Below are 27,576 nucleotides of genomic sequence, written 5' to 3'. Positions count from 1 at the left end.
TAGCTATTAAATAGTTATTAACTATTTAATAGCTTACCTAGCTAAAATAAAGAGAAATGTACCTGTAAACTAAAAACTAACCTTAGTTACAATTACACCTAACACTACACTATACTTTAATAAATTATTCCTATTTAAAACTAAATACTTACCTGTAAAATAAACCCTAAGATAGCTACAATAAAATTAATAATTACATTGTAGCTATCTTAGGATTTATATTTATTTTACAGGTAACTTTGTATTTATTTTAGCTAGTTAGAATAGTTATTAAATAGTTATTAACTATTTAAAAACTACCTAGCTAAAAGAAATACAAAATTACCTGTAAAATAAATCCTAACCTAAGTTACAATTAAACCTAACACTACACTATCATTAAATAAATTAAATAAATTAACTACAAATAACTACAATTAAATACAATTACATAAACTAACTAAAGTACAAAAAATAAAAAAAGCTAAGTTACAAAAAATAAAAAAAATAAGTTACAAACATTAAAAAAAATATTACAACAATTTTAAGCTACTTACACCTAATCTAAGCCCCCTAATAAAATAACAAACCCCCCCAAAATAAAAAAATGCCCTACCCTATTCTACATTAAAAAAGTTCAAAGCTCTTTTACCTTACCAGCCCTTAAAAGGGCCTTTTGTGGGGGAATGCCCCAAAGAATTCAGCTCTTTTGCCTGTAAAAGAAAAATACAACCCCCCCAACATTAAAACCCACCACCCACATACCCTTAATCTAACCCAAACCCCCCTTAAAATAACCTAACACTAATCCCCTGAAGATCATCCTACCTTTAGTCGTCTTCACTCAGCCGAGCCACCGATGGAACTGAAGAGGACATCCGGTCCGGCAGAAGTGATCATCCAAGGGGCGCTGAAGAAATCTTCCATCCGATGAAGTGATCCTCCAAGCGGCGCTGAAGAAATCTTCCATCCGGGCGATGTCATCTTCCAAGAGGCGCTAAAGAAGTCTTTTATCCGGGCGAGGTCATCTTCGAAGCCGGGTCTTGAATCTTCATCCCGCCGACGCGGAACATCCTTCTTTTCCGACGGACTACTGACGAATGAAGGCTCCTTTAAGGGATGTCATCCAAGATGACGTCCCTTCAATTCCAATTGGCTGATAGGATTCTATCAGCCAATCGGAATTAAGGTAGGAAAAATCTGATTGGCTGATTGAATCAGCCAATCAGATTCAAGTTCAATCCGATTGGCTGATCCAGTCAGCCAATCAGATTGAGCTCGCATTCTATTGGCTGTTCCGATCAGCCACCGTCCCATCATCCACCGTCCCTCATTAGAGGAATACCTACTGGACAATTCCTCAGACTTCGGAGGAATTGTTCCAGTAGGACTAAATACAAGACACATGCAAAAGAAATGGCAAATCGGTTTAAAGTAAGAGGGTATTCTAATCGTAATGTAAAATATGCAATGAATCAGGCCCTTAAAACTAATAGAGATTCCCTTTTGTGGGAGAAAAAGGAGAAAAAAACAGACAATAGGGTAATGTTCATCCCTCAATATAATGGACATTGGAATCAAGTCCGAAAGATTCTAAAAAGCAAATGGCAATTTTTACTCTCAGATGAAAATGTTAAAAGTGTAGTGGGTGATTTTCCATCTATAGTAGCACGCAGGGCTCCCAATTTAAAAGATAGATTGGTTAAAAGTGACTTTATACGTAACCCAAGAGCACAGAATTGGTTAGAAAAATGACAAAAATTACAAGATTGTTTCCAATGTGGAAACTGCGTTTTTTGTAAGTTCGTTGTAAAAACCAGACAGTTTAGTACTGGTGATAAGATATATGAAATCAGACAATTTATAAATTGTAAATCTGATAATGTAATATATCTGCTGTACTGTCCGTGCCCCCTATATTACACAGGTAAAACTAAGAGAATTCTGAAAGACAGAATCACTGAACATCGTAATGAAATTGCTAATGCAAAGGAAGGAATTATCAATAGCAATATAGCTCTGCATTTTAAATTATGCCATAATTGCTCTACAGATGACCTTAAAGTAATAGGCATTGAAAAATGCTCCCTTTATGGTAGAGGTGGTGATATAGACAATCTGCTTCTTAGAAAAGAAGTAGCATGGATATATAGATTAAAAACTCTGTCACCAAAAGGAAAGAATGAAAAATTAGATTTTGCCCCTTTTCTCTAGAATTTCTTAAAGTTCATTTTTCTCCAAACCCCAATAGTAGAAGCAATAGGTAATAACTTACAAATATACATTTTTTCCTTAGAAATTGTATTTCTAAGAATGAATATTAGGGTTATGTTTTCCGGTGCTCGTTTTTGCTTGCATTTGCTATATTGGAAGTGGATACAAAAATGTATAGATGTAACTAAGTGCAAATATCATCTGTATAAATTTAAAACAAGTGCTGTGGATATACTATTAGAATTGATTAAATCCAGTGCCTATGTGAGAATTGAGATATTGTATTTTCTTTTATTTAATTTTTCTTTCTTTTTTTGTGAACAGCATAAAAATACATGTTGTGTCAATACCGCAAATAATTTCACCAATCCAAAATAAGGGCTGAGTTTAAATAGAACATGTATGAGACTTTGAAGTATACGCCCTGAGGAAGTCCCAATGACGTTTGAGTCACGTGGGGGGTGAAACGGCCGATGGCGTGTGACGTCATCCTGCACAGCTGAGAACTAGGTCCTAATTCGTTGCTCGATGCAAGTTGCAAACATAACTTTGGAACCGCAATAAGAAGCAGGCTCTATACCCGGTTTAAATCATCTTAAAGAAGATATAACGGAGAAGGATTCCGTCTCCCAGAAGTTACGTGTAATGTATCCATGGACTAATGAGTCTAAGTATTTTGCAAGTGGAATGCATCTTCTGGGATAAAATGAAATAGAACGAACTCTATTTGCAACAGTTCTAATATATGTTGCAATGGGAAATGAGCAACTCTCTATAATAAGAGTTTAAATGTCTATCTTTGCCTGCCCTATATATACGATATAAATGGTTCATAATTGCTGTGATTACACAATTAGTATTTTATAAACATAGATCCCCAACGTTTTACCACGGTAGCTGGTACCTTTCTATTATATTGGTGCTACCCTCTGGTAGGGGTGTTGTTTATTAATACGAAAGTGTAAAAAGTTTAAACATGTAACTGATTTTTCACATGTGTTATTTCTACATAATAATAAGTATTAGGCATAGATCCTCAGGTGTTTTCTCATGATAACAACTTTCCAATTTAGTTTGGGTTATCCTCTGAGAGAGGTGTTGCCAATACTATTCTGATGTTCTTTAGTTATTTCGCATGGATCCCCATTTCTATCCATGGTAGCAGATTCCTGTGTATACACAGGGCTACCCACTGGTAGGGGTGTTCCTTAATAACTTTTATAGCCTCAACTTAGGTTAATAACTTGCATCGTGAGTAACTATTGTGAGCTGGCCAGCTTTTTCTATGTGTTTATTTTAACATATTGAAACACTTTATATTTAAATATATTTGCACTTATAATAAAATGTATGAATTATTCTTACGTGTGTGGTTTTGATTTAGGAGACCCAGGCGTTGACTAGTTCACGCTGCAGCGGAGAACAACTATTTCTAAAATACTAAATATACAGATCCTGAAATTTATTAAATTTTTATAAATAGTCATTTATGGAGTGCTGAAATCCCTGTCTTTCATTGGAGAGGGCACTACTGTGTCCTCTTCGTGTTTCTTCCTATTGTTATAGTGAATCTATATATATATATATATATATATATATATATATATATATATATATAGTATATATTGAAGTTCTTCCTAGTCTAACACCTTGACATATAACATACATTTTAAACAGTTTCTTTGGTGTGTTTTTAAATAGAAATACTTTAAATACCCTTGTTCTTCACTTATTAGAACATTTTAATTTTATTATATATATATATATATATATATATATATATATATATATATATATATATATATATATATATATATATATATATATAAATAAAAATAATAATACAATTTTGTTCTAAGTGAATAAAAAAGGTATTTAAAGTATTTCTAAATGCTCCTTCGGCTTTAGAGCAATTGACCTAGCGCACCTTTGGGTTAGCATGAGAGCGAAAGCCAGAAGAGCGTTTTGTAGCATGCCCTATAGAACTTTATTAGGAAAGGGAGTTATTGCGGTTGTGCTGGCCAACCTCCAGATGTTAGTGAACCTGAGTCTTTCGCTTTTTACTTTCACCTTGTAATACAAGCAAAAGAATAGAAGCACTAGTGATTTAACTTGTGTGGTATTAGCGCTTAATAGCACTAATATTTTTGCTCTCCACTTGTAATCTAGGCCAATATTATTGAGCTTTATATTAGATTCATATGGTGTAATATGGTACAGGTTTCCAGGGGTGTCATTTGCTAAGATGTGACCAGTTATGGACTGCTATTTGGTCACTTCACATGCATGAATTATAAGGGTTAGTGCAGCTTTTATATACACACTGTTTGATGATTTAATTTCAGTTGAGATGAAGGGGCCGATTTATTATACTGCGAATGCAGCAGTTTCTGTGCAAGCCTTTAGGCTCGCCGGAAACATAAGTTAAGAAGCCCCGCCACTGGATACGATCGGGATGATTGACACCCCTGCTAGTGGCCGATTGGCCGTGAATGTACAGGGGATGCTATTGCACAAGCATTTCACACAAAATGCCAAATGTGCCGGGAGCGGTATTGCACAAGTATTTCACACGAAATGCCGAATGTGCAGGGGGTGGTATTGCACAAGTATGTCACACAAAATGCCGAATGTGCAGGAGGTGGTATTGCACAAGTATTTCACATGAAATGCCGAATGTGCAGGGGGTGGTATTGCACAAGTATGTCACACAAAATGCCAAATGTGCAGGAGGTGGTATTGCACAAGTATTTCACACGAAATGCCGAATGTGCAGGGAGTGGTATTGCACAAGTATTTCACACGAAATGCCGAATGTGCAGGGGGTGGTATTGCACAAGTATGTCACACAAAATGCCGAATGTGCAAGGGGTGATATTGCACAAGTATGTCACACAAAATGCCGAATGTGCAGGAGGTGGTATTGCACAAGTATTTCACACGAAATGCCGAATGTGCAGGGAGTGGTATTGCACAAGTATTTCACACGAAATGCCGAATGTGCAGGGGGTGGTATTGCACAAGTATGTCACACAAAATGCCGAATGTGCAGGAGGTGGTATTGCACAAGTATTTCACACGAAATGCCGAATGTGCAGGGGGTGGTATTGCACAAGTATGTCACACAAAATGCCGAATGTGCAGGAGGTGGTATTGCACAAGTATTTCACGCGAAATGCCGAATGTGCAGGGGGTGGTATTGCACAAGTATGTCACACAAAATGCCGAATGTGCAGGGGGTGATATTGCACAAGTATGTCACACAAAATGCCGAATGTGCAGGAGGTGGTATTGCACAAGTATTTCACACGAAATGCCGAATGTGCAGGAAGTGGTATTGCACAAGTATTTCACACGAAATGCCGAATGTGCAGGGGGTGGTATTGCACAAGTATGTCACACAAAATGCCGAATGTGCAGGAGGTGGTATTGCACAAGTATTTCACACGAAATGACGAATGTGCAGGGGGTTGTATTGCACAAGTATGTCACACAAAATGCCGAATGTGCAGGAGGTGGTATTGCACAAGTATTTCACACGAAATGCCGAATGTGCAGGGAGTGGTATTGCACAAGTATTTCACACGAAATGCCGAATGTGCAGGGGGTGGTATTGCACAAGTATGTCACACAAAATGCCGAATGTGCAGGGGGTGGTATTGCACAAGTATATCACACAAAATGCCGAATGTGCAGGAGGTGGTATTGCACAAGTATTTCACACGAAATGCCGAATGTGCAGGGAGTGGTATTGCACAAGTATTTCACACGAAATGCCGAATGTGCAGGGGGTGGTATTGCACAAGTATGTCACACAAAATGCTGAATGTGCAGGAGGTGGTATTGCACAAGTATTTCACACAAAATGCCGAATGTGCAGGGAGTGGTATTGCACAAGTATTTCACACAAAATGCCGAATGTGCAGGGAGTGGCATTGCACAAGTATTTCACTACAGTGGATCATGTCCGCCTGAACATGATAAATCGGCCCCCATGGGTGAACATATCAGCAAGGTTTAAACAAATATGCTGCATTAGTGCACGTGTACTTTATCACAATACATGTCAAGCCACATGTCGTTTTATTGCTTATTTAAAAAGAATTATTACAAACTAATACAATCCAAAAGGCACACGTATGGAAGAATATTGTACACCAACAGAAATCAGCACCAATCCAAAAGCTTTGCCCCTGTGTGAAAACCACAAAGGTTTATAAGTTTTATTTTTATCAGATATTTTAATAAAAAAAACTATGGGCTCCATTTATAAATCAGCGGATGCTGCTTCGGAGGTTCATTGTTTCAGGCTCCCCGGAAAGGGAAGTTAAGAAGCAGTGGTCTTATGATCTTAACCTGTCCACCACCTTTTAGATGGCAGATTGAAATCATCCTGATCCGATACGATGGAGATGATTGACAGCGCAAGGGGTGGCATTGCACAAGCAGAAATGCTTGTGCAATGTTAAATGTGGTCAGCGTATGCTGTCCGCATTTAGCGATGTTGATGACCGGACATGATTCGGTATAGCGAATCATGTCCGCTCGGCATATGATAAATCTACCCCTATGCGTATTATACTAAAAATACAAAATAAGACACAAGCAACCTGATACTGATATAAACATATAACAATGAGTGAGCGCTAAACAATTTGTTATGCAGTCTGTCATTATTTACTTACCAGCCTGTAGCAGTGTGTTAAGTACCAAAGAGTTCATCTTAGACAGAGCAGCTAAAAACTCTTCATAATTTAGTAAAAGCGACTCCACTGATTTACGGAAAATATCCTGTGTGAATAAAAATCATAAGTAATATATTTATTAGTATTATATACAGTTCTGCAGACCCAATAAATAAACTAGAAACTAGGAGGCAACTAAACAACTTTAAAGTTTTAAAAAATGAAGCTTATGAGGAAAGTATTCATAACTATAAAATGAATAGTTTAGTGAAGAGCATATATGATAGAAACCTTCTAGTATATTTAAGGGACACTGAACCCAATTTTTTTCTTTTGTGATTCAGATAGAGCATGCAATTTTAAGCAACTTTCTAATTTAAACCTATTATCAAATGTTCTTCGTTCTCTTGGTATCTTTATTTGAAAAGCAATAATGTAAGTTTAGATGCCGGCCCCTTTTTTGGTGAACAATAATAAAGATAGCAAAGAAACAAAGAAAAATTGATAATAGGAGTAACTTAGAAAGTTTCTTAAAATTGCATGCTCTATCTGAATCATGAAAGAAAAAAAAAATGGGTTCAGTGTCCCTTTAAGGGATTTAAAAGGACAGTAGCGTCAAAATGAATCTTTCATAATTCAGACAGAACAGGTCATTTTAAACAACTTTCCAATTTACAGGGAGTGCAGAATTATTAGGCAAGTTGTATTTTTGAGGATTAATTTTATTATTGAACAACAACCATGTTCTCAATGAACCCAAAAAACTCATTAATATCAAAGCTGAATAGTTTTGGAAGTAGTTTTTAGTTTGTTTTTAGTTATAGCTATTTTAGGGGGATATCTGTGTGTGCAGGTGACTATTACTGTGCATAATTATTAGGCAACTTAACAAAAAACAAATATATACCCATTTTAATTATTTATTTTTACCAGTGAAACCAATATAACATCTCAACATTCACAAATATACATTTCTGACATTCAAAAACAAAACAAAAACAAATCAGTGACCAATATAGCCACCTTTCTTTGCAAGGACACTCAAAAGCCTGCCATCCATGGATTCTGTCAGTGTTTTGATCTGTTCACCATCAACATTGCGTGCAGCAGCAACCACAGCCTCCCAGACACTGTTCAGAGAGGTGTACTGTTTTCCCTCCTTGTAAATCTCACATTTGATGATGGACCACAGGTTCTCAATGGGGTTCAGATCAGGTGAACAAGGAGGCCATGTCATTAGATTTTCTTCTTTTATACCCTTTCTTGCCAGCCACGCTGTGGAGTACTTGGACGCGTGTGATGGAGCATTGTCCTGCATGAAAATCATGTTTTTCTTGAAGGATGCAGACTTCTTCCTGTACCACTGCTTGAAGAAGGTGTCTTCCAGAAACTGGCAGTAGGACTGGGAGTTGAGCTTGACTCCATCCTCAACCCGAAAAGGCCCCACAAGCTCATCTTTGATGATACCAGCCCAAACCAGTACTCCACCTCCACCTTGCTGGCGTCTGAGTCGGACTGGAGCTCTCTGCCCTTTACCAATCCAGCCACGGGCCCATCCATCTGGCCCATCAAGACTCACTCTCATTTCATCAGTCCATAAAACCTTAGAAAAATCAGTCTTGAGATATTTCTTGGCCCAGTCTTGACGTTTCAGCTTGTGTGTCTTGTTCAGTGGTGGTCGTCTTTCAGCCTTTCTTACCTTGGCCATGTCTCTGAGTATTGCACACCTTGTGCTTTTGGTCACTCCAGTGATGTTGCAGCTCTGAAATATGGCCAAACTGGTGGCAAGTGGCATCTTGGCAGCTGCACGCTTGACTTTTCTCAGTTCATGGGCAGTTATTTTGCGCCTTGGTTTTTCCACACGCTTCTTGCGACCCTGTTGACTATTTTGAATGAAACGCTTGATTGTTCGATGATCACGCTTCAGAAGCTTTGCAATTTTAAGAGTGCTGCATCCCTCTGCAAGATATCTCACTATTTTTGACTTTTCTGAGCCTGTCAAATCCTTCTTTTGACCCATTTTGCCAAAGGAAAGGAAGTTGCCTAATAATTATGCACACCTGATATAGGGTGTTGATGTCATTAGACCACACCCCTTCTCATTACAGAGATGCACATCACCTAATATGCTTAATTGGTAGTAGGCTTTCGAGCCTATACAGCTTAGAGTAAGACAACATGCATAAAGAGGATGATGTGGTCAAAATACTCATTTGCCTAATAATTCTGCACACAGTGTAGTTATATTATTTAATTTGCTTTGATCTCTTTATATCCTTTTTTAAAAATAATACCAAGGTAGGCTCAGGAACTGCAATGCATTACTGGGAGCTAGCTGCTGACTGGTGGCTGCACATTTATGCCTCCTGTCATTGGTTCACTTGATGTGTGCAGCTAGCTCCCAGTAGTATATTGCTGCCCGTTAACAAAGGATACTAGGAGAATTATGCAAATTTGAAAATAAAAGTAAATTGGTAAAATGTTTAAAAATTGTATGCCCTATTTGAATCGTGAAATACAAATTATGTTTTTTATGTTCCTTTGATTTAAAATCATATGAATTCAATGTTTGCTTATGAACCTGTGTCAATTACTTTTTGACATGTGTCATTTAGCTATAACATTTGTTTTAGAGTCTAAATAAAGTGATAATCATTAAACAAATGATAAATGACAAATTACATTTTACCTTCTAATTTTTAATTCATATTTTATATAAATGTATAAGTATAGAATCTAAAATATAGGTGTTTTGGGATGATGTATGGATGATAAACGTAGAACCATAAGGGGCGTGATTGAATTATTTTGAAAATAATGTTTCAAATACAAGATGTCTAAGATGTGCTCTTTAGAAACCAACACGCCCACAAAATAATCTCTTTTGCATTCCATATTGTAGCTTATAACTAACCTACTAGTAACCTAAAATGAGCTAAAACATTTCTCTATGGAACACAAATTTATTTTTTAAGGCAAAAGAGTCTTTGGGGTCCATTTATGATAGTGCGGACGGACATGATACGATGTAACGTATCATGTCCGCTGCACATTGATAAATGCCGACAGCATACGCTTTCGGCATTTATCATTGCACCAGTCTTGTGAACTGCTGGTGCAATGCTGCCCCCTGCAGATTTGCGGCCAATCGGCTGCTAGCAGGGGGTGTCAATCAACCCGATCGTATTCGATCGGGTTGATTTTTGTCCATCGCCTCAGAGCAGGCGGACAGGTTATGGAGCAGCGGTCTTTCAAGCGGGCCTTCAAACTCCATACGGAGCTTGATAAATAGGCCCCTTTCTCTCTCTCTCTCACTCTCTCTTTCTCTCTCTCACTCTCTCTTTCTCTCTCTCACTCTCTCTTTGTCTCTCGCTTTCGCTCTTCTCCTCTCTCTCTCTCTCTTTCTCTCTCTCTTCTCTTCTTTCTCTCTCACTCCACTCTCTCTCTTTCTCTCTCTCTTTCTCTCTCGCTTTCGCTCTTCTATCCTCTCTCTCTCTCTCTCTCTCTCTTTCTCTCTCTCATCTTTCTCTCTCACTCCACTCTCTCTCTTTCTCTCTCTCTTCTCTTCTTTCTCTCTCACTCCACTCTCTCTCTCTCTCTCTCTCTCTCTCTCTCTCACTCTCTCTTTCTCTCTCGCTTTCGCTCTTCTCTCCTCTCTCTCCTTTCTCTCCTCTCTCTTTCTCTCGCTCTTCTCTTCTTTCTCTCTCACTCCACTCTCTCTCTTTCTCTCACTCTTTTAAAGCATTGAAGAGACATTATACGAAAAACCTACCAAATGTAACTCTATATAAACTGTTAAATTTAGGAAAATAAATCATAATTGTAGTATACATTTATTATTTATTATGCCTGCTTGCGCTGTAAACTACCTGCTTGATCCACTCCATACAATACAGCTGGAGTGAATCCTTGACCCTACAACATGTTACAAATCAGAGTCACCTACATCTCTCCCTAATTGCCTACAGCAAAGAGGACCATGAAGATTGATTACATTTCTTTTGTATAGAGAATCGTTCAGAGTAGTGATTAATCACTGATATATGCTATACTTACAAACATACTTTAGCGTCCCTTTAATCTGTGCATTTGAATTTATTTTGGAGACGAAGAGAATACAATGTAATCAGTTCCAAAGATTGATATTAAAGATTCCATATTTGGTTACCTTAATTATAGAACTGTCAAGTGACAATCGGGTGCCCATCAGAGAGGGAACATGCCGCCGTGCTAATCGCCTTGTGACTGAGATGTTGGACTTGGACATCACAAAACTGGTGATTTAATTCCCAACTTTTTATAAATAAAATGTTTCAAGTAAGAGAAAAATCCTTTTACATAAAAATGTTATACCGTTCCATCTTTTCAACTCCTCTGGTTAGTGGGAAAGATACCTGAAAAGAAAGATAAATATTTAATTTTGATCTTTCTCTTGCAAATTATTTGTAACTTTTTTTGGAAAATGTACTATTTAAGTAAGTAGAAATTTAGCCTGATTTATCTCCCCCCCTCTCTCTCTGACATAACTGTGTACAAAAGGCTGTGTGTATGGTCAAGGGTCTGATATGGCATGCATCTGATAAAAAGAGAGTGTATGGAGGTCAATGACCTGGTCAGTTCATATGTCCGATGTGGCATGCATCTGATATAAGAGAATGTATGGAGGTCAATGACCTGGCCATATGTCTCCTGTGGCATGCATCTGATATAAGAGAGTGTATGGAGGTCAAAGATCCGGTCATATGTCTGATTTGGCATGCATCTGATATAAGGGAGTGTATGGAGGTCAATGACCTGGTCATATGTCTGAAGTGGCATGCATATGATATAAGAGAATGTATGGAGGTAAATGACCTGGTGGTATGTCTGATGTGGCATTCATCTGATATAAGAGAATGTATGGAGGTCAATGACCTGGTCATATGTCTTATATGGCATGCATCTGATATACGAGAGTGTATGGAGGTCAATGACCTGGTCATATGTCTGAAGTGGCATGTATATGATATAAGAGAGTTAATGGAGATCAATGACCTGGTCATATGTCTGATCTGGCATGCATCTGATATAAGAGAATATATGGACGTCAATGACCTGGTCATATGTCTGATGTGGCATGCATGTGGCAAGACTGGCATAGGTACAGGAGCCCATGAATCTGGTAAAAGGGATAGGGCACACATCTGGCATAAGTGTGTAGTGCATGCCATGCATCTGGCTAAATGTCTGATGTAGTATGTATCTGATATAAACCGGAGTGGGGGGGGGGGTGAGGTATCTGGTACAAGTTTAATGCTAGCAACAATGCAGCATAAGTATTCAAAGGAGGGCTTGAATGTGGTCACAAGTCCAAATCTGATATAATACATTGATGCCAAGTCTTCTCATCTCACTGATGGCAGATGCCTAACTTGCACATCTTACGTATGCCAGATGCCTAGCCTTCCCATCTCACTGATGTTAGGTGCCTAACCTTCCCATCTCACTGATGCCAAATGTGTAGCTTTCGGAACTCACTAATGCCAGATGCCTTGCCTTCCCATCTCACTGATGCCAGATGCCTAGCCTTCCCATCTCACTGATTCCAGATGTCTGGCCTTCCCATCTCACTGATGCCAGATGCCTAGCCTTCCCATACCATTGATACCAGATGCCAGTGCCTAGCCTTCCCATCTCACTGATGTTAGGTGCCTAACCTTCCCATCTCACTGATGCCAGATGTGTAGCCTTCGGCACTCACTAATACCAGATGCCTAGCCTTCCCATCTCACTGATGCCAGATGCTTAGCCTTCCCATCTCACTGATGCCAGATGCCTGGCCTTCCCTTCTCACTCATGCCAGATGCCTAGCCTTCCCATATCATTGATACCAGATGCCAGTGCTTAGCTTTCCCATCTCACTAATGCCAGTTGCCTAGCCTTCCCATATCACTGATCCCAGATGCCTAGCCTCCCTTCCCATATCATTGATACCAGATGCTAGTGTCTAGCCTTCCCATATCACTGATGCTAGGTGCCTAACCTTCCCATCTCACTGATGCCAGATGCCTAACCTTCCCATCTCAATGATGCCAGATGCCTAGCCTTCCCATATCATTGATACCAGATGTCAGTGCCTAGCCTTCCCATATTATTGCTACCAGATGCCTAGCGTTCCCATCTCACTGAAGCCAGATGCCTAGCCTTCCCATATAATTGATACCAGATGCCATTGCCTAGTCTTCCCATCTCACTGATGCCAGATGACAAATTTTCACCAAGCAAGTAGATGTCCCTGTCTTTTTATGTTTCAGTGGCAAGAGGATTTATTTTGCAATTTGATACATTATATATTTTTCAAAGTTGATATCATAGCATTTTGTTTATTGTAAACACTGTCGATGAAGTAAACTGTCATTGAAAATGTGTGTTACAGATGATGGCAATTGATTTTCAGCAAATTGATCATCTAATTACTAACAACATGATTAAGGGCCATATTACAAGTGGAACAGTATTCAAACCCAATACATGTAAAAAGCTGAACTTAGAATATAGCATGCTCAACAGAGCAAACAAAGTGGAAAAAACCCTATCGAGCAAACCCCATCACTGATGCCAGACCCTTAGCCTTCCCATCTCACTGATCCCAGATGCCAAGCCTCCCTTCCCATATCATTGATGCCAGATGCCAGTGTCTAGCCTTCCCATCTCACTGATGCTAGGTGCCTAACTTTCCCATCTCACTGATGTCAGATGTCAAGCCTTCCCATCTCAATGATGCCAGATGCCTAGCCTTCCCATATCATTGATGCCAGATGTCAGTGCCTAGCCTTCCCATATAATTGCTACCAGATGCCATTACCTAGCCTTCCCACCTCACTCATGCCAGATGCCTAGCCTTCCCATCTCACTGAAGCCAGATGCCTAGCCTTCCCATCTCACTGAAGCCAGATGCCTAGCCTTCCCATAGCATTGATACCAGATGCCATTGCCTAGCATTCCCATCTCACTGATACCAGATGCCTTCCCATATAATTGATCCAGATGCCAGTGCCTAGCCTTCCCATCTCACTGATGACAGATGCCATTGTCTAGCCTTCCCATATCACTGATGCCAGATGCCAAATTTTCACCAAGCAAGTAGATTTCCCTGTCTTTTTATGTTTCAGTGACAAGAGGATATTTTTTTGCAATTTGATACATTATATATTGTTCAAAGTGGATATCATAGCATTTTTTTTTATTGTAAACACTGTACGATGAAGGAAACTATCATTGAAAATTTGTGTTACAGATGATGGCAATTGATTTTCAGCAAATTGATCATCTAATTACTAACAACACAATTAAGGGCCAGATTACAAGTGGAACAGTATTTAAACAGTTTTCGCTTGCGCGCTAACCCAATGCACGTAAAAAGCTGAACTTAGAATATAGCATGCTCAACGGAGCAAAAAAGTGGAAAAAGCTAACACCCTATTGAGCAAACTCTATCGCATTTTCTCAACTGCTCTAACCCGACGTGAAAATATTAATATTTCACATTCCAATGTTCTTCACATAGAAGAACATGTTCTATTTATTTATAAATACATATTTCCTTTCTAAATATATATTTTTGTATTTTGGTACAATATATATCTAAACATATATATATGTATAATTATATATAGCTATAAATATATACAGATATATGTAGGAATATATGTTTAAAAATATGTAGAACATATTACTCTATGTGAATATTTACAGTAAATACACAGTTAAAAAACACTTTATTAAAGATGAATATTTCATATAATATGCTTTTTCATATATTTAATCTACTTAACTGCAAAGGACTATATATATATATATATATATATATATATATATAGAACACATAGTTCCCTTCCATGTTTTATATATATATATAGATATATGTCTATATGTGTATACATATATATTTATGTTTTCATATGTGTATATATATCTGTAAATACATAAATACACATATAAATACATACAATATATACACACATATCTATATCTATATCTATATATATCTATATATATATATATATATATATATATATACACATATACATATATACACATATACATGTACAGTGGGTATTGAAAAAAATTACCCCCCCCCCCCTTGAAAATAATCACATTTTGTTGCTTTGCAGCCTGATAAAAAGACTGAAACAGTTTTTGTTTATCCAGTTGTAATTACTCAGTGCAAATTATAACATCAAAGTGTAAGATATATAACCAACATGTCAGGCAAAAATAAAGACAATTCAAAAACAGAATCACTGAGTTGGATAAAGGATCACCCCCATGTGACAGTATTTTGTTGAAATACTTTTTGCTTTAATTACAGCCTTTAGTCTGTTGGAATATGTCTCTACTAATTTTGCACATCTAGACTGTGCAACATTTGCCCACTCTTCTTTACAGAACTGCTCCAGTTCTGTTACATTTGATGGTGACCGTTTATGGACTGCAGTTTTCAAGTCATGCCACAGATATTCAATGGGATTTAAGTCTGGGCTCTGACTAGGCCATGCAAGGACATTCACCTTTTTCTCCTTCAACCTCTGTGTGGTCCTTTTTGCTGTGTGCTTCCTTCTCATTGATAACTTCCTGGCATAGGGCAGCAGATTTTCCTCAAGAATTTGACGGTATTTTGCCCCATCCATTATTCCTTCTATCCTGACAAGTGCTCCAGTGCCTGCTGCAGAGAAACACCCCATAAAAGGATATTACCACCTCCTTGCTTTACTGTAGGTATGGTGCTAGTATGGTGAGCTGTATTGGATTTCCTCCAGACATATCGTTTGGTGCTGGGGACAAATAATTACATTTTAGTCTCATCTGACCATAACACCTTTTTCCATGTGACCTCAGAATCTCCTAGGTGTGTTATGGCAAAGCTCAGTCGTGACTGCATGTGGCCTTTCTTGAGGAGTGGCTTTTTTTCTTGCAACCCTCCCATGCAAGCCACATTTGTGGATAATTTGTGATATTGTAGTCACACACAATGACCACTCTTTGTCATTAATTCCTGCAACTGCTTCAGAGTTGCTGTGGGCCTCTTGGTAGACTCTCCAACCAGTTTCCTCCTGGCTCTTTCCTCCAGTTTGGAGTGACATCCTGATCCAGAGAGGGTCTGTGTTGTACCAAATACCTTCCACTTCTTAATAATAGACTTTACTGTGCTTCTAGGCATTGATAAAGCCTTTGGTATCTTCTTGTATCCATCTCCTGACTTGTGCCTATCCACAACATTATCCCGGAGATCTTTTGACAGTATCTTGCCACTCATAGTTGATTGTTTGCTTCAGTTGCACTACCAGGGACTGAGATGTTCTAGGAAAGCTCCTTTCATGCTGAGCTAATCAATATGCTCACAGCTGTGTGTGTGCCGTTGAGAAGGTGATTAGCTACACCTGATTGAATTTACAAGTAATTTTAGGAGGGGGTGATCCTTTTTCCAACTCAGTGATTCTGTTTTTGTCTTTATTTTTGCCTGACATGTTGGGGTTATATCTTTCACTTGGATGTTATAAGTTGCACTGAGTAAATGCAACTGGATAAACAAAAAATGTGTCTGTATTTCAGGCTGCAAAGCCACAACATGATTAATTTTAAGGGGGGGGGGGGGTGATTCTTTTCAATACCCACTGTATATGTATGTATCTCTATGTTAAAGCCTAACACCTGAGACCTCATAACTTTGAGCCTTTATAACTTTTTTGTGCAATATTTTTTCATTAATTATTTTTATTATTTTTAAGTGTTTGTGACACTATTTTTGTTTCACAAAACAGATAACCAGAGCTCTGAAGATGCAGTAATCATTTTAGCGTAAATTGCAATGGCACTCAAACAATAGCAGTTACTTTCAACTTGTAATACGAGCTGTAAAACCGACGATAAACCCTTTTCTCTTGCGCGTAACTGTTAGCATGCCACTCGTTATCTGGCACTTATTCATTTATTTTTAGTCTATCAAAGCATGTAAAAATGTGTTGCTGTGGTCTTTTGATGGATATTCTTGTGCTAAATAAACTTTTTTCTTGTCAGGTTTATTAAGGTTTAACCCTATTTAACATACAAATCAGATATTTAATTGTGCTGTAAATTATAGTGTAAACCTTTATATTGATGAGATAGTAAAACCTCCATAAAAATAGCTCCGTGATATCAGTAAGATGAATGCAATTTAGATATAGTTAAAAGTATATTTATAAATTCCAATGATATTTCAATGAAATGTCATTGGAATTTATAAATATACTTTTAAATATATCTATATTGCATTAATCTTACTGATATCACTGAGATATTTTTTTAATTTATGAATTAAACAGTTTTTTTTCCAATTCATATTGTTTTCAAAATACTTCTAAAAGGAACATTACAGTAAAAATTAAACATTTATGATCCTGATAGAGTATTCAATTTTAAAAATGCTTTCTTCTTATTTACTTTCTTTATATATTTGTGCATAGGGTCAGATTAATGTGATCGGGTTAGGACACATTGCAAGTTGAAAGTAAAATTTTAGCGTGAGCAAAAGTCCAATGTGCACTAATTTTAGGACTTTGCGACAGCATTAACTTCTCCCATAGACTTAAATGGCACCCCTCTCAAAAAGAACACTAGCACTTATAGCTCGCTTTTTAACCTGGCACCGCATTAGTCTAACTTCGCTAAAGCTGCAGGTAGCTATGAATACTTTATATTCCAATGTTGTTCACTTAGAAGAAAATTTTCTTTTTTAATTAAAATAAAATATATATATATATTTTATATGAACACATAAATACACATGTATATACACACACACACACATATATACATATATATATATATATATATATATATACACACACATATTTATACATACTGTACATATATATATATACCGTATATATATATATATATATATATATATATATATATATATATATATATATATATATATATATATATATATATATATATATATATATATATATATATATATATATATATATATATATATATATATATATATATAAAACCCATAAATTATGCTTATTACTTTTGGGAAATACAGAACCCAACCACCAGAAAGAGGCAAAGACACCCCAGCCAAAGGCTTAAATACCTCCCCCACTTCCCTCATCCCCCAGTTATTCTGTCAAGGGAACAATGAACAGTAGGAGAAATATCAGGGTGAAAAAAGGTGCCAGAAGAACAAAAAATTACAGCCACCTCATAGATAAAAACACGGGCGAGAGCTGTGGACTCTTCCCGTCAGAAGAAAAGAAAATTATCAGGTAAGCATAATTTATGTTTTTCTTCTTAAACGGGAAGAGTCCACAGCTGCATTCATTACTTTTGGGAAAACAATACCCAAGCTGGAGGATACAGAATGCAAACAACGGGTGGGTACAAAAATGCGGCCCCTTCGAAAGGCAGCACAGCCTGAATTACTTGACACCCTATTAAAATATAGATGAGACGGGTGTAAACCCGAAGCCCAGGTAACTGCACAGTAGCTACACCACCAGCAAAGCCGAAATAGAGACCACTCAGTCCCAGAGAACGTCAAGCCCAATCAGCCTCCGAGAAGTCAGCCCCGCGGGACATGACTCCCATGAAGGTACCCGGCCATAAGACAAGGACCGCAATTTGCCCCCAAACAGGAGAACAGATTCCCAGGAAAAATTCAAAGGATTATTCCACACGGCTCAACAAACATAGAACAACCCAAGGTTGTCTTACGATAGTAGCGCCCAGGGAGATAAACTCCCTAGAACACAAGGACCAAATAAAAAAAAGATCTATACACAGGGAAAGATGTCCCAAAAACTCAAAAAAACTCAAGGGACACCCTCATATGCCTGATCCAGTCACATACCCTAAGGTACTTCAGAAAAACTAGAATTCCCTGTTGCATCGTATCAGGTTGAAACCTGCAGGCTAGACCAGCAGAGACAGCGGCAATAGGATAACTATCACAACAATTAGGAAAGAGCTCTCCAACAGAACACAAACCATCTAAACAGGAAATCTCAATGACCAGCTTCGAGGTAGGAAAGCTTACTCAACCATCACGAAACCCAAACCACGAAAGGTGTTTTAAAGCCTGCTAGCACACATTCAAAGTTCAATTAGCTGTGGCTGGATTCAAACTGCTAACCTTCCAAATGCTCACTGCCCTCCGAATACCGGGCATCATGAGTGACCCATCCCAGTACCAGATACCAGTAGAAGAGCAAGACAACAAAAGTCCTCCCACCAACGGGGAGGACTGACTCTGGAAGAAAAGGGTTAACACTTCATAGATAACAAATCCCAGAGCTTCCCTCCAGGGTAATGGTCTCAGCCCAAAGGCTAGTCAAAGACCGAAAACAGTCCCAGACCTCTGGAAGAGAAAGGAAGGCTCAATGAGGAACAAAGCTGCCGGGTAGACCTCTGACCACTACTACAAACAGTATGCTACCGTGATTCAGGATAGGCATTGTGCACGAGTACGAGACCCCCTACACTGCTGTCTTCCACAAAAAGGGAACACTCCCCAAGGGAAGAGGGTCCTCAGACCCCCAACATCTATATATCAGAATCCAACATTTAGCAGAGGCCTCAACAGGGTTCAAACCCTCAGCCTCCCGCTGCAGGAACGGAGGAACCAGACACTACATTACATCTCCCTTTCCAGGATTCTGAAAATGCAAGAAGGGGAAGAACCCTTACAAGGCAGGAAAAACAAGGACCCATAGGTCGCCATATAAGGCAGCTTTAGGCAAGAATATTTGTAGGACTTGCATTATAAAGAGTACATAGCCATAGCTGGATTTGAACTCCTGACCTTCAGCTTTCAGGAAACATAGTTTACCATTAAGCCATAGTGGGACACAATCAGATACTAAGGTAACTCCAAACCTGGAGAACTCAAACCCCGCTCTAGAAGAGAAGGGAACAAGAACAACAGAAAATCACCCTACCATAGAGGCGAGACCCCTCTGCGTTATTGCCAACCCAGTTGAAAGACATCTGGAGTCTACAGGAACATCAAATGTGCCAGCAGACCAGTAGGGAAAGACCTAGAGCCTAAGCCACAGGCAGAAAGTCATCTCCCTCGAAAAGCAGAGCCCCGCCCTCCTCTGAGAGAGGCACACAGGACTACAAACACCTAAGGTGAGACCGAACCATCCACACCCATCTAGGGAGAGACATGGCCCTAGGTCAAGGTCCTTGAAAAATGGAATTGATCAAAATATCTAACTTTCAGAGGAACCCAAAACTGCCTCCTACAATTAGGAGTGCACCATCTAAAGTCCGTAGACTTGGCGATCTAGCAACAGCCTCAAACCCAAGAGTCTGATAGAGCTCCTGAACAGTTTAAAAATTCGGCACTCAGTGCACTTGGATCGCAAGGAAAACTCTTAGACAAGCGTTAAAACGTGTGACACACACTAGTAAACTAGCCCCAACACCTGAAGGTGAATGAGAACACTGGACCTTGCTTGCCAATTGCCATGCAAAGAGTTAGACTTAAGGCGCCCTTCAGAAAGCCCTAACGGAACCGCGAGGATAAATGGTCAACTACCTGACCCCAGAAGGGCGACCGCCTGTAACCGACCTCGACTCTTCACTGTTAAGCCCCAAGGCTAGAGTTGCAATTCTATTGTATTTAATAGCCCTTTATCACATGACAGTCTTTTCAGTGCAATTGAGAAGTTCATCATAATGTAGCATATGATATGTATAAGTAATCCTCAGCTGTGTCCAATCATAAGAGTTCCTCACGTACTCTTCTCATATACAGTATTCCACAAAAGTGAGTACACCCCTCAAATCTTTTTAAATATTTTATTATATCTTTTCATGTGACAACAGTGAAGAAATTACACTTTGCTACAATGTAAAGTAGTAAGTGTACAGCCTGTATAACAGTGTAAATTTGATGTCCCCTCAAAATAACTCAACACACAGCCATTAATGTCTAAACTGTTGGCAACAAAAGTGAGTACACCCCTAAGTGGAAATGTCCAAATTGGGGCCAAAGTGTCAATATTTTGTGTGGCTACCATTATTTTCCAGCACTGCCTTAACCCTCTTGGGCATGGAGTTCACCAGAGATTCACAGGTTGCCACTGAAGTCCTCTTCCACTCCTCCATGACGACATCACAGAGCTGGTGGATGTTAGAGATCTTGCGCTCCCCCACCTACCATTTTAGGATGCCCCACAGATGCTCAATAGGGTTTACGTCTGGAGACATGGTTGGCCAGTCCATCACCTTTACCCTCAGCTTCTTTAGCAAGGCAGTGGTCATCTTGGAGGTGTGTTTGGGGTCATTATCATGTTGGAATACTGCCCTGCGGCCCAGTCTCCGAAGGGATGGGATCATACTCTGCTTCAGTATGTCACAGTACATGTTCCCTCAATGAAGTGTTGCTCCCCAGTGCTGGCAGCACTCATGCAGGCCCAGACCATGACACTCCCACCACCATGCTTGACTGTGGCAAGACACACTTGACTTTGTACTCCTCACCTAGTTGCTGCCACACACGCTTGACACCATCTGAACCAAATAAGTTTATTTTGGTCTCATTGGACCACAAGACATGGTTCCAGTAATCCAGTCTACCTGTCTTCAGCAAACTGTTTGTGGGCTTTCTTGTGCATCATCTTTAGAAGAGGCTTCCTTCTGGGACGACAGCCATGCAGAACAATTTGATGCAGTGTGCAGCGTATGATCTGAGCACTGACAGGCTGAACCCCACCCCTTCAACCTTTGCAGCAATGCTGGCAGCACTCATACGTCTATTTCCCAAAGACAACCTCTGGATATGACGCTGTGCACATGCACTCAACTTCTTTTCGTCAACCATGGCGAGGCCTGTTCTGAGTGGAACCTGTCCTGTGAAACCACTGTATGGTCTTGCCCACTGTGCTACAACTCAGTTTCAGGGTCTTGGCAATCTTCTTATAGCCTAGACCATCTTTATGTAGAGTAACAATTATTTTTTTCAGATCCACAGAGAGTTCTTTTCCATGAGGTGCCATGTTGAACTTCCAGTGACCAGTATGAGAGAGTGTGAGAGCGATAACACCAAATTTAACACACCTGCTCCCCATTCACACCTGAGACCTTGTAACACTAACGAGTCACATGACACCGGGGAGGGAAAATGGCTCATTGGGCCCAATTTGTACATATTCACTTAGGGGTGTACTCACTTTTGTTGCCAACGGTTTAGACATTAATGGCTGTGTGTTGAGTTATTTTGAGGGGACAGCTAATTTACAGTGTTATACAGGCTGTACACTCACTACTTTACCTTTACATTGTAGCAAAGTGTCATTTCTTCAGTGTTGTCACATGAAAAGATATAATAAAATATTTACAAAAATGTGAGGGGTGTACTCACTTTTGTGGGATACTGTATATAGTAGGCTAATTGCATATATAACTCCATCTTGATGTATGACACAGGTGTAATTGGGCCATCATGTAGGTGCAGTGCATCAATGAATTTAGAGAACTTTGTTTCAGAAAGTAGAATACTTGTCCTGAACTAAAACAGCAGTATCAGATGTGCACAGCAATGCATTTTCTATTTAAACTTGAAGGAATAGGAAAGTAAAAATTAGACTTGCATGAATCAGATAGCGCATGTAATTTTAGGACACTTTTAATTTCACTTCTATTTTCAAATTTTCTTTGTTCACTTGGTACCCCTTGTTGAAAAGGAATACGCACATATCCTACACTAGTGGGAGCTAGCTGCTGATTGGTGCCTGCAAACATTTGTCTCTTGTGGTTAGCTAACTAGATGTGTTCAGCTGCCAGTAGTGCAATGCTGCTCCTTCAGCAAAGGATAACAAGATAACGAAGAAAATTTGATAGCAGTAGTAAATTTGAAAGTTGTTTAAAATTGTATGCTCTATTCAGATCATGAAAGAACATTTTGGGCTTTCCTGTCCCTTTAAATAGCTTTTCCATTACATTTGCATGTAAAAGCAACACATATACAGCTGCTACTCTCTCTAATACATGATAATAAAATATTGAATACAATGTATATGTAATTTGGTGTTAAAGATATTCGCGCTATACTGCAGATCATCCTATAATATAAAAGACCAAGTGTGTTTGTCCGAAGCTGTCATGCGCAGTAGAGACAGCACAAGGACAAACACACCTGGCCTTAGAGTCTACCTGATTTGCTGTGGCACGGTGATGGTGGGCGGAAGTGGGCGTGAATGGGCGTGGTCGGGCATGAGCGGTGCATGGCTGGAAGTGGTGGGGGCGGGAGCAGGCACGGTCACAAGAGAGAGAGAGATAGAGAGAGGGGAAGGAGATAGAAAGAGAGGGGGAGAGAGCAAAAGAGATGGGAAAGAGTTAAAGAGAGGATAAGAGAGAGCAAAAGAGAGGGGAAAGAGTAAAAAAGAGGGGGGAGAGAACAGGGAAAGAGCTAAAGAGAGGGTAAAGAGCAAAATAGAGGGGAAAGAGGAAAAGAGAGGGGAAAGAGCAAAATAGAGGGAAGAGAGAGGGGGAGAGAAAGAGCAAAGAGAGGGGGAGAGAGAAAATAAGATGGCGGAAGAAAAGAGCAAAAGAGAGGGGAAGAGAGAGCAAAAGAGGGGGGGAGGGGGGAGAGAGAGAGGGGGGAGAGAGAACAAAAGAGAGGGATGGAGAGAGAGAGAAAAAGAGAGGGGGAGAGAGAGAGAGCACAAAAGAGAGGGGGAGAAAGGGAGCGCAAAAGAGAGGGGGAGAGAGGGAGCGCAAAATAAAGAGAGGGGGAGAGAGGGAGTGCAAAAGAGAGGGGGAGAGAGAGAGCGCAAAAGAGAGGGGGAGAGAGGGAGTGCAAAAGAGAGGGGGAGAGAGAGACCACAAAAGAGAGCAGGAAGAGAGAGAGCACAAAAGAGAGGGGGAGAGAGCGCAAAAGAGAGGGGGGGAGAGCGCAAAAGAGAGGGGGAGAGAGAGAGCGCAGAAGACAGTGGGAGAGAAAGAGCACAAAAGAGAGGGGGGAGAGAGCGCAAAAGAGAGAGGGGAGAGAGAGAGCACAAAAGAGAGGGGGAGAGAGAGAGCACAAAAGAGAGGGGGAGAGAGAGTGCAAAAGAGAGGGGGAGAGAGGGCAAAAGAGAGGGGGGATAGAGAGAGAGAGCAAAAGAGAGGAGGGAGAGAGAGAGCAAAAGACAGGGAGAGAGAGAGCAAAAGAGAAGGGGGAGAGGGAGCAAAAGAGAGGGGAAAGAGCAAAACAGAGGGGAGAGAGAGCAAAAGAGAGGGGGGGAGAGAGAGAGCAAAAGAGAGGGGGAGAGAGAGAGCGCAAAAGAGAGGGGGGGGAGAGCGCAAAAGAGAGGGGGGAGAGAGAGCACAAAAGAGAGGGGGAGAGAGAGAGAGAGCGCAGAAGACAGTGGGAGAGAAAGAGCACAGAAGAGAGGGGGGAGAGAGCGCAAAAGAGAGAGGGGAGAGAGCACAAAAGAGAGGGGGAGAGAGAGAGCACAAAAGAGAGGGGGAGAGAGAGAGTGCAAAAGAGAGGGGGGAGAGAGGGCAAAAGAGAGGGGGGATAGAGAGAGAGCAAAAGAGAGGAGGGAGAGAGAGAGAGCAAAAGAGAGGGAGAGAGAGAGAGAGCAAAAGAGAGGGGGAGAGAGAGAGCAAAAGAGAGGGGGAGAGAGCAAAAGAGAGGGGGGAAAGAGCAAAAGAGAGGGGGTAGAGAGAGCAAAAGAGAGATGGAGCGAGAGAGCTCAAAAGAGAGGGGGAGAGAGCACAAGAGAGAGGGAGGAGAGAGAGCGCAAAAGAGAGTGGGGAGAGAGCACAAAAGAGAGGGGGAGAGAGAGTGCAAAAGAGAGGGAGAGAGAGAGCGCAAAAGAGAGGGGGAGAGAGAGCACAAAAGAGAGGGGAGAGAGAGCGCAAAAGAGAGGGGGGAGAGAGAGCAAAAGAGAGGGGGGAGAGGGAGCAAAAGAGAGGGGAAAGAGCAAAAAAGAGGGGAGAGAGAGCAAAAGAGAGGGGAGAGAGAGAGAGCAAAAGAGAGGGGGGAGGGGGGAGAGAGAGAGGGGGGAGAGAGAACAAAAGAGAGGGATGGAGAGAGAGAGAAAAAGAGAGGGGGAGAGAGAGAGAGCACAAAAGAGAGGGGGAGAAAGGGAGCGCAAAAGAGAGGGGGAGAGAGGGAGCGCAAAATAAAGAGAGGGGGAGAGAGGGAGTGCAAAAGAGAGGGGGAGAGAGAGAGCGCAAAAGAGAGGGGGAGAGAGGGAGTGCAAAAGAGAGGGGGAGAGAGAGACCACAAAAGAGAGCAGGAAGAGAGAGAGCACAAAAGAGAGGGGGAGAGAGCGCAAAAGAGAGGGGGGAGAGCGCAAAAGAGAGGGGGAGAGAGAGAGCGCAGAAGACAGTGGGAGAGAAAGAGCACAAAAGAGAGGGGGGAGAGAGCGCAAAAGAGAGAGGGGAGAGAGAGAGCACAAAAGAGAGGGGGAGAGAGAGAGCACAAAAGAGAGGGGGAGAGAGAGTGCAAAAGAGAGGGGGAGAGAGGGCAAAAGAGAGGGGGGATAGAGAGAGAGAGCAAAAGAGAGGAGGGAGAGAGAGAGCAAAAGACAGGGAGAGAGAGAGCAAAAGAGAAGGGGGAGAGGGAGCAAAAGAGAGGGGAAAGAGCAAAACAGAGGGGAGAGAGAGCAAAAGAGAGGGGGGAGAGAGAGAGCAAAAGAGAGGGGGAGAGAGAGAGCGCAAAAGAGAGGGGGGGGAGAGCGCAAAAGAGAGGGGGGAGAGAGAGCACAAAAGAGAGGGGGAGAGAGAGAGAGAGCGCAGAAGACAGTGGGAGAGAAAGAGCACAGAAGAGATGGGGGAGAGAGCGCAAAAGAGAGAGGGGAGAGAGCACAAAAGAGAGGGGGAGAGAGAGAGCACAAAAGAGAGGGGGAGAGAGAGAGTGCAAAAGAGAGGGGGGATAGAGAGAGAGCAAAAGAGAGGAGGGAGAGAGAGAGAGCAAAAGAGAGGGAGAGAGAGAGAGAGCAAAAGAGAGGGGGAGAGAGAGAGCAAAAGAGAGGGGGAGAGAGCAAAAGAGAGGGGGGGAAAGAGCAAAAGAGAGGGGGTAGAGAGAGCAAAAGAGAGATGGAGCGAGAGAGCTCAAAAGAGAGGGGGAGAGAGCACAAGAGAGAGGGAGGAGAGAGAGCGCAAAAGAGAGTGGGGAGAGAGCACAAAAGAGAGGGGGAGAGAGAGTGCAAAAGAGAGGGAGAGAGAGAGCGCAAAAGAGAGGGGGAGAGAGAGCACAAAAGAGAGGGGAGAGAGAGCGCAAAAGAGAGGGGGGAGAGAGAGCAAAAGAGAGGGGGGAGAGGGAGCAAAAGAGAGGGGAAAGAGCAAAAAAGAGGGGAGAGAGAGCAAAAGAGAGGGGAGAGAGAGAGAGCAAAAGAGAGGGGGGAGAGAGAGCAAAAGAGAGGTGGAGCAAGAGAGCACAAAAGAGAGGGGGAGAGGGACTTCCGGTGGGCGGGCACGGCGAGAGGACGCAGGTTTGCTGGGCTCCGTATCTCTGAGCTCGCGGACCTGTGTTTTTAGCCACCCAAAGTGCCAATAAGCTGCAATCCTTGGCAGGACATTCATCGGACACCTGCCCGGACAAGATAAAGTGAGGGGCGCCTTCAATCCGCTCCCCCGCCGGCAGCCGTACAGACAAGTAGCGGACACACGATCGCGGCGGCGATCAGAAAAGCCAGACCTCCCATATCACCGAAAAGGAGTAGGTGAGAAGCCAAATAGGCTGGGGGTTAGCAGAAGAGGGTTTAATCCCAGTCTTTTGAAAAGCAGAAACAGACAAGGTAATCTGCCCCAACACCCAGAGAACCACGCATCAAACTAACGGCGGCCATCTTAGGTATCGGCCAGTCTATAATAGTGCTAAGTAATAACACTCACCGGCAAAAGTGGACTGCTTTATATTTGGGGGCTCAATAGCCTTATTATCTCCCCTCTCCTCCCAAGTTTATTATACTGTTCCTGCCCCTTGCAGGGGAACCTGCCCACCACTGAGAGGCCACCAGCAAAGAGCTTGAGAAAGCTGTCAGCGTTACATAGATAGATCCCACGTGGGGAAGAGAGGACTCTGTAACACAGCAGTGCCAGACTCGCAGGCGAGGCGGACAATTAGGGAAAAACCCACCTTACCATAAGACTGACTACCAACAGCTCAGTTGTTGAATCTACTTAGGGGGCCACAATAGACATGGCACACTAAACCGGAGCCACTGTACCCCCCCTCCCCAACCATAAACCTCCAGACACAGAAGAGAAACTAAATCTCCTAGTCCTATGGGAAAAGTTTAATCCCCCTACTAAGTTACATCTACAGCACAACCTTTACTGGGATTTGCCTGTATGCAAAAATACTATACCCCATATACAAAAAAGACTGACAACATGGCAGGTAGACAGAAGCAAACGGAGAGACGCCAGAGAACCCAAACTGATAACCAAGACCTGACTCAGTCAATGCTAGAAACATCCACTACCTCGACACAAGATACACATCCTATTGTATCGCAATTATCTGCGCTCTTCTTGCCTAAAATAGAACAGTTGCAAACAGGAATGGACAGCCTATCCACAGACCTCAGAGCCTTCTCCACACGCCTAACGGCCGTGGAACAGATAACAGCAGAGGGAGAAGAAAGACATAGGGATACAACATCCTCCATTACTACTCTCCAAAGGCAAAACAAATTGCTACAGGCCAAAGTAGAGGACTTGG

At 41.1% G+C, this 27,576-nt stretch overlaps 1 protein-coding gene across 5 annotated transcripts in view; it reads right to left on the bottom strand.

Annotated features, from left to right (window-relative positions):
* Nucleotides 1-27,576, bottom strand: part of ALS2CL (ALS2 C-terminal like) — a 320,431-nt gene that overhangs the window by 123,951 nt on the left and 168,904 nt on the right. For 4 of the 5 annotated variants that reach the window (XM_053713729.1, XM_053713732.1, XM_053713731.1 and 1 more), the window contains exons 2-3: nt 11,047-11,272; nt 6,879-6,984 (exon numbers count right to left, since the gene is read on the bottom strand). In XM_053713729.1, the coding sequence (XP_053569704.1) occupies nt 6,879-6,984; nt 11,047-11,145 (205 nt within the window). In that variant the 5' untranslated portion in view covers nt 11,146-11,272. Of the gene's footprint in view, nt 1-6,878; nt 6,985-11,046; nt 11,273-27,576 lie in introns of those variants that run through there. The other variant, XM_053713733.1, reaches the window with a different exon arrangement.

The sequence above is a fragment of the Bombina bombina genome, chromosome 5 (genome assembly GCF_027579735.1).
Source record: "Bombina bombina isolate aBomBom1 chromosome 5, aBomBom1.pri, whole genome shotgun sequence".
NCBI classification, from domain to species: Eukaryota; Metazoa; Chordata; class Amphibia; order Anura; family Bombinatoridae; genus Bombina; species Bombina bombina.
Note: the sequence above shows the minus strand (reverse complement) of the source record. Positions and strands in the feature narration are given on the sequence as shown.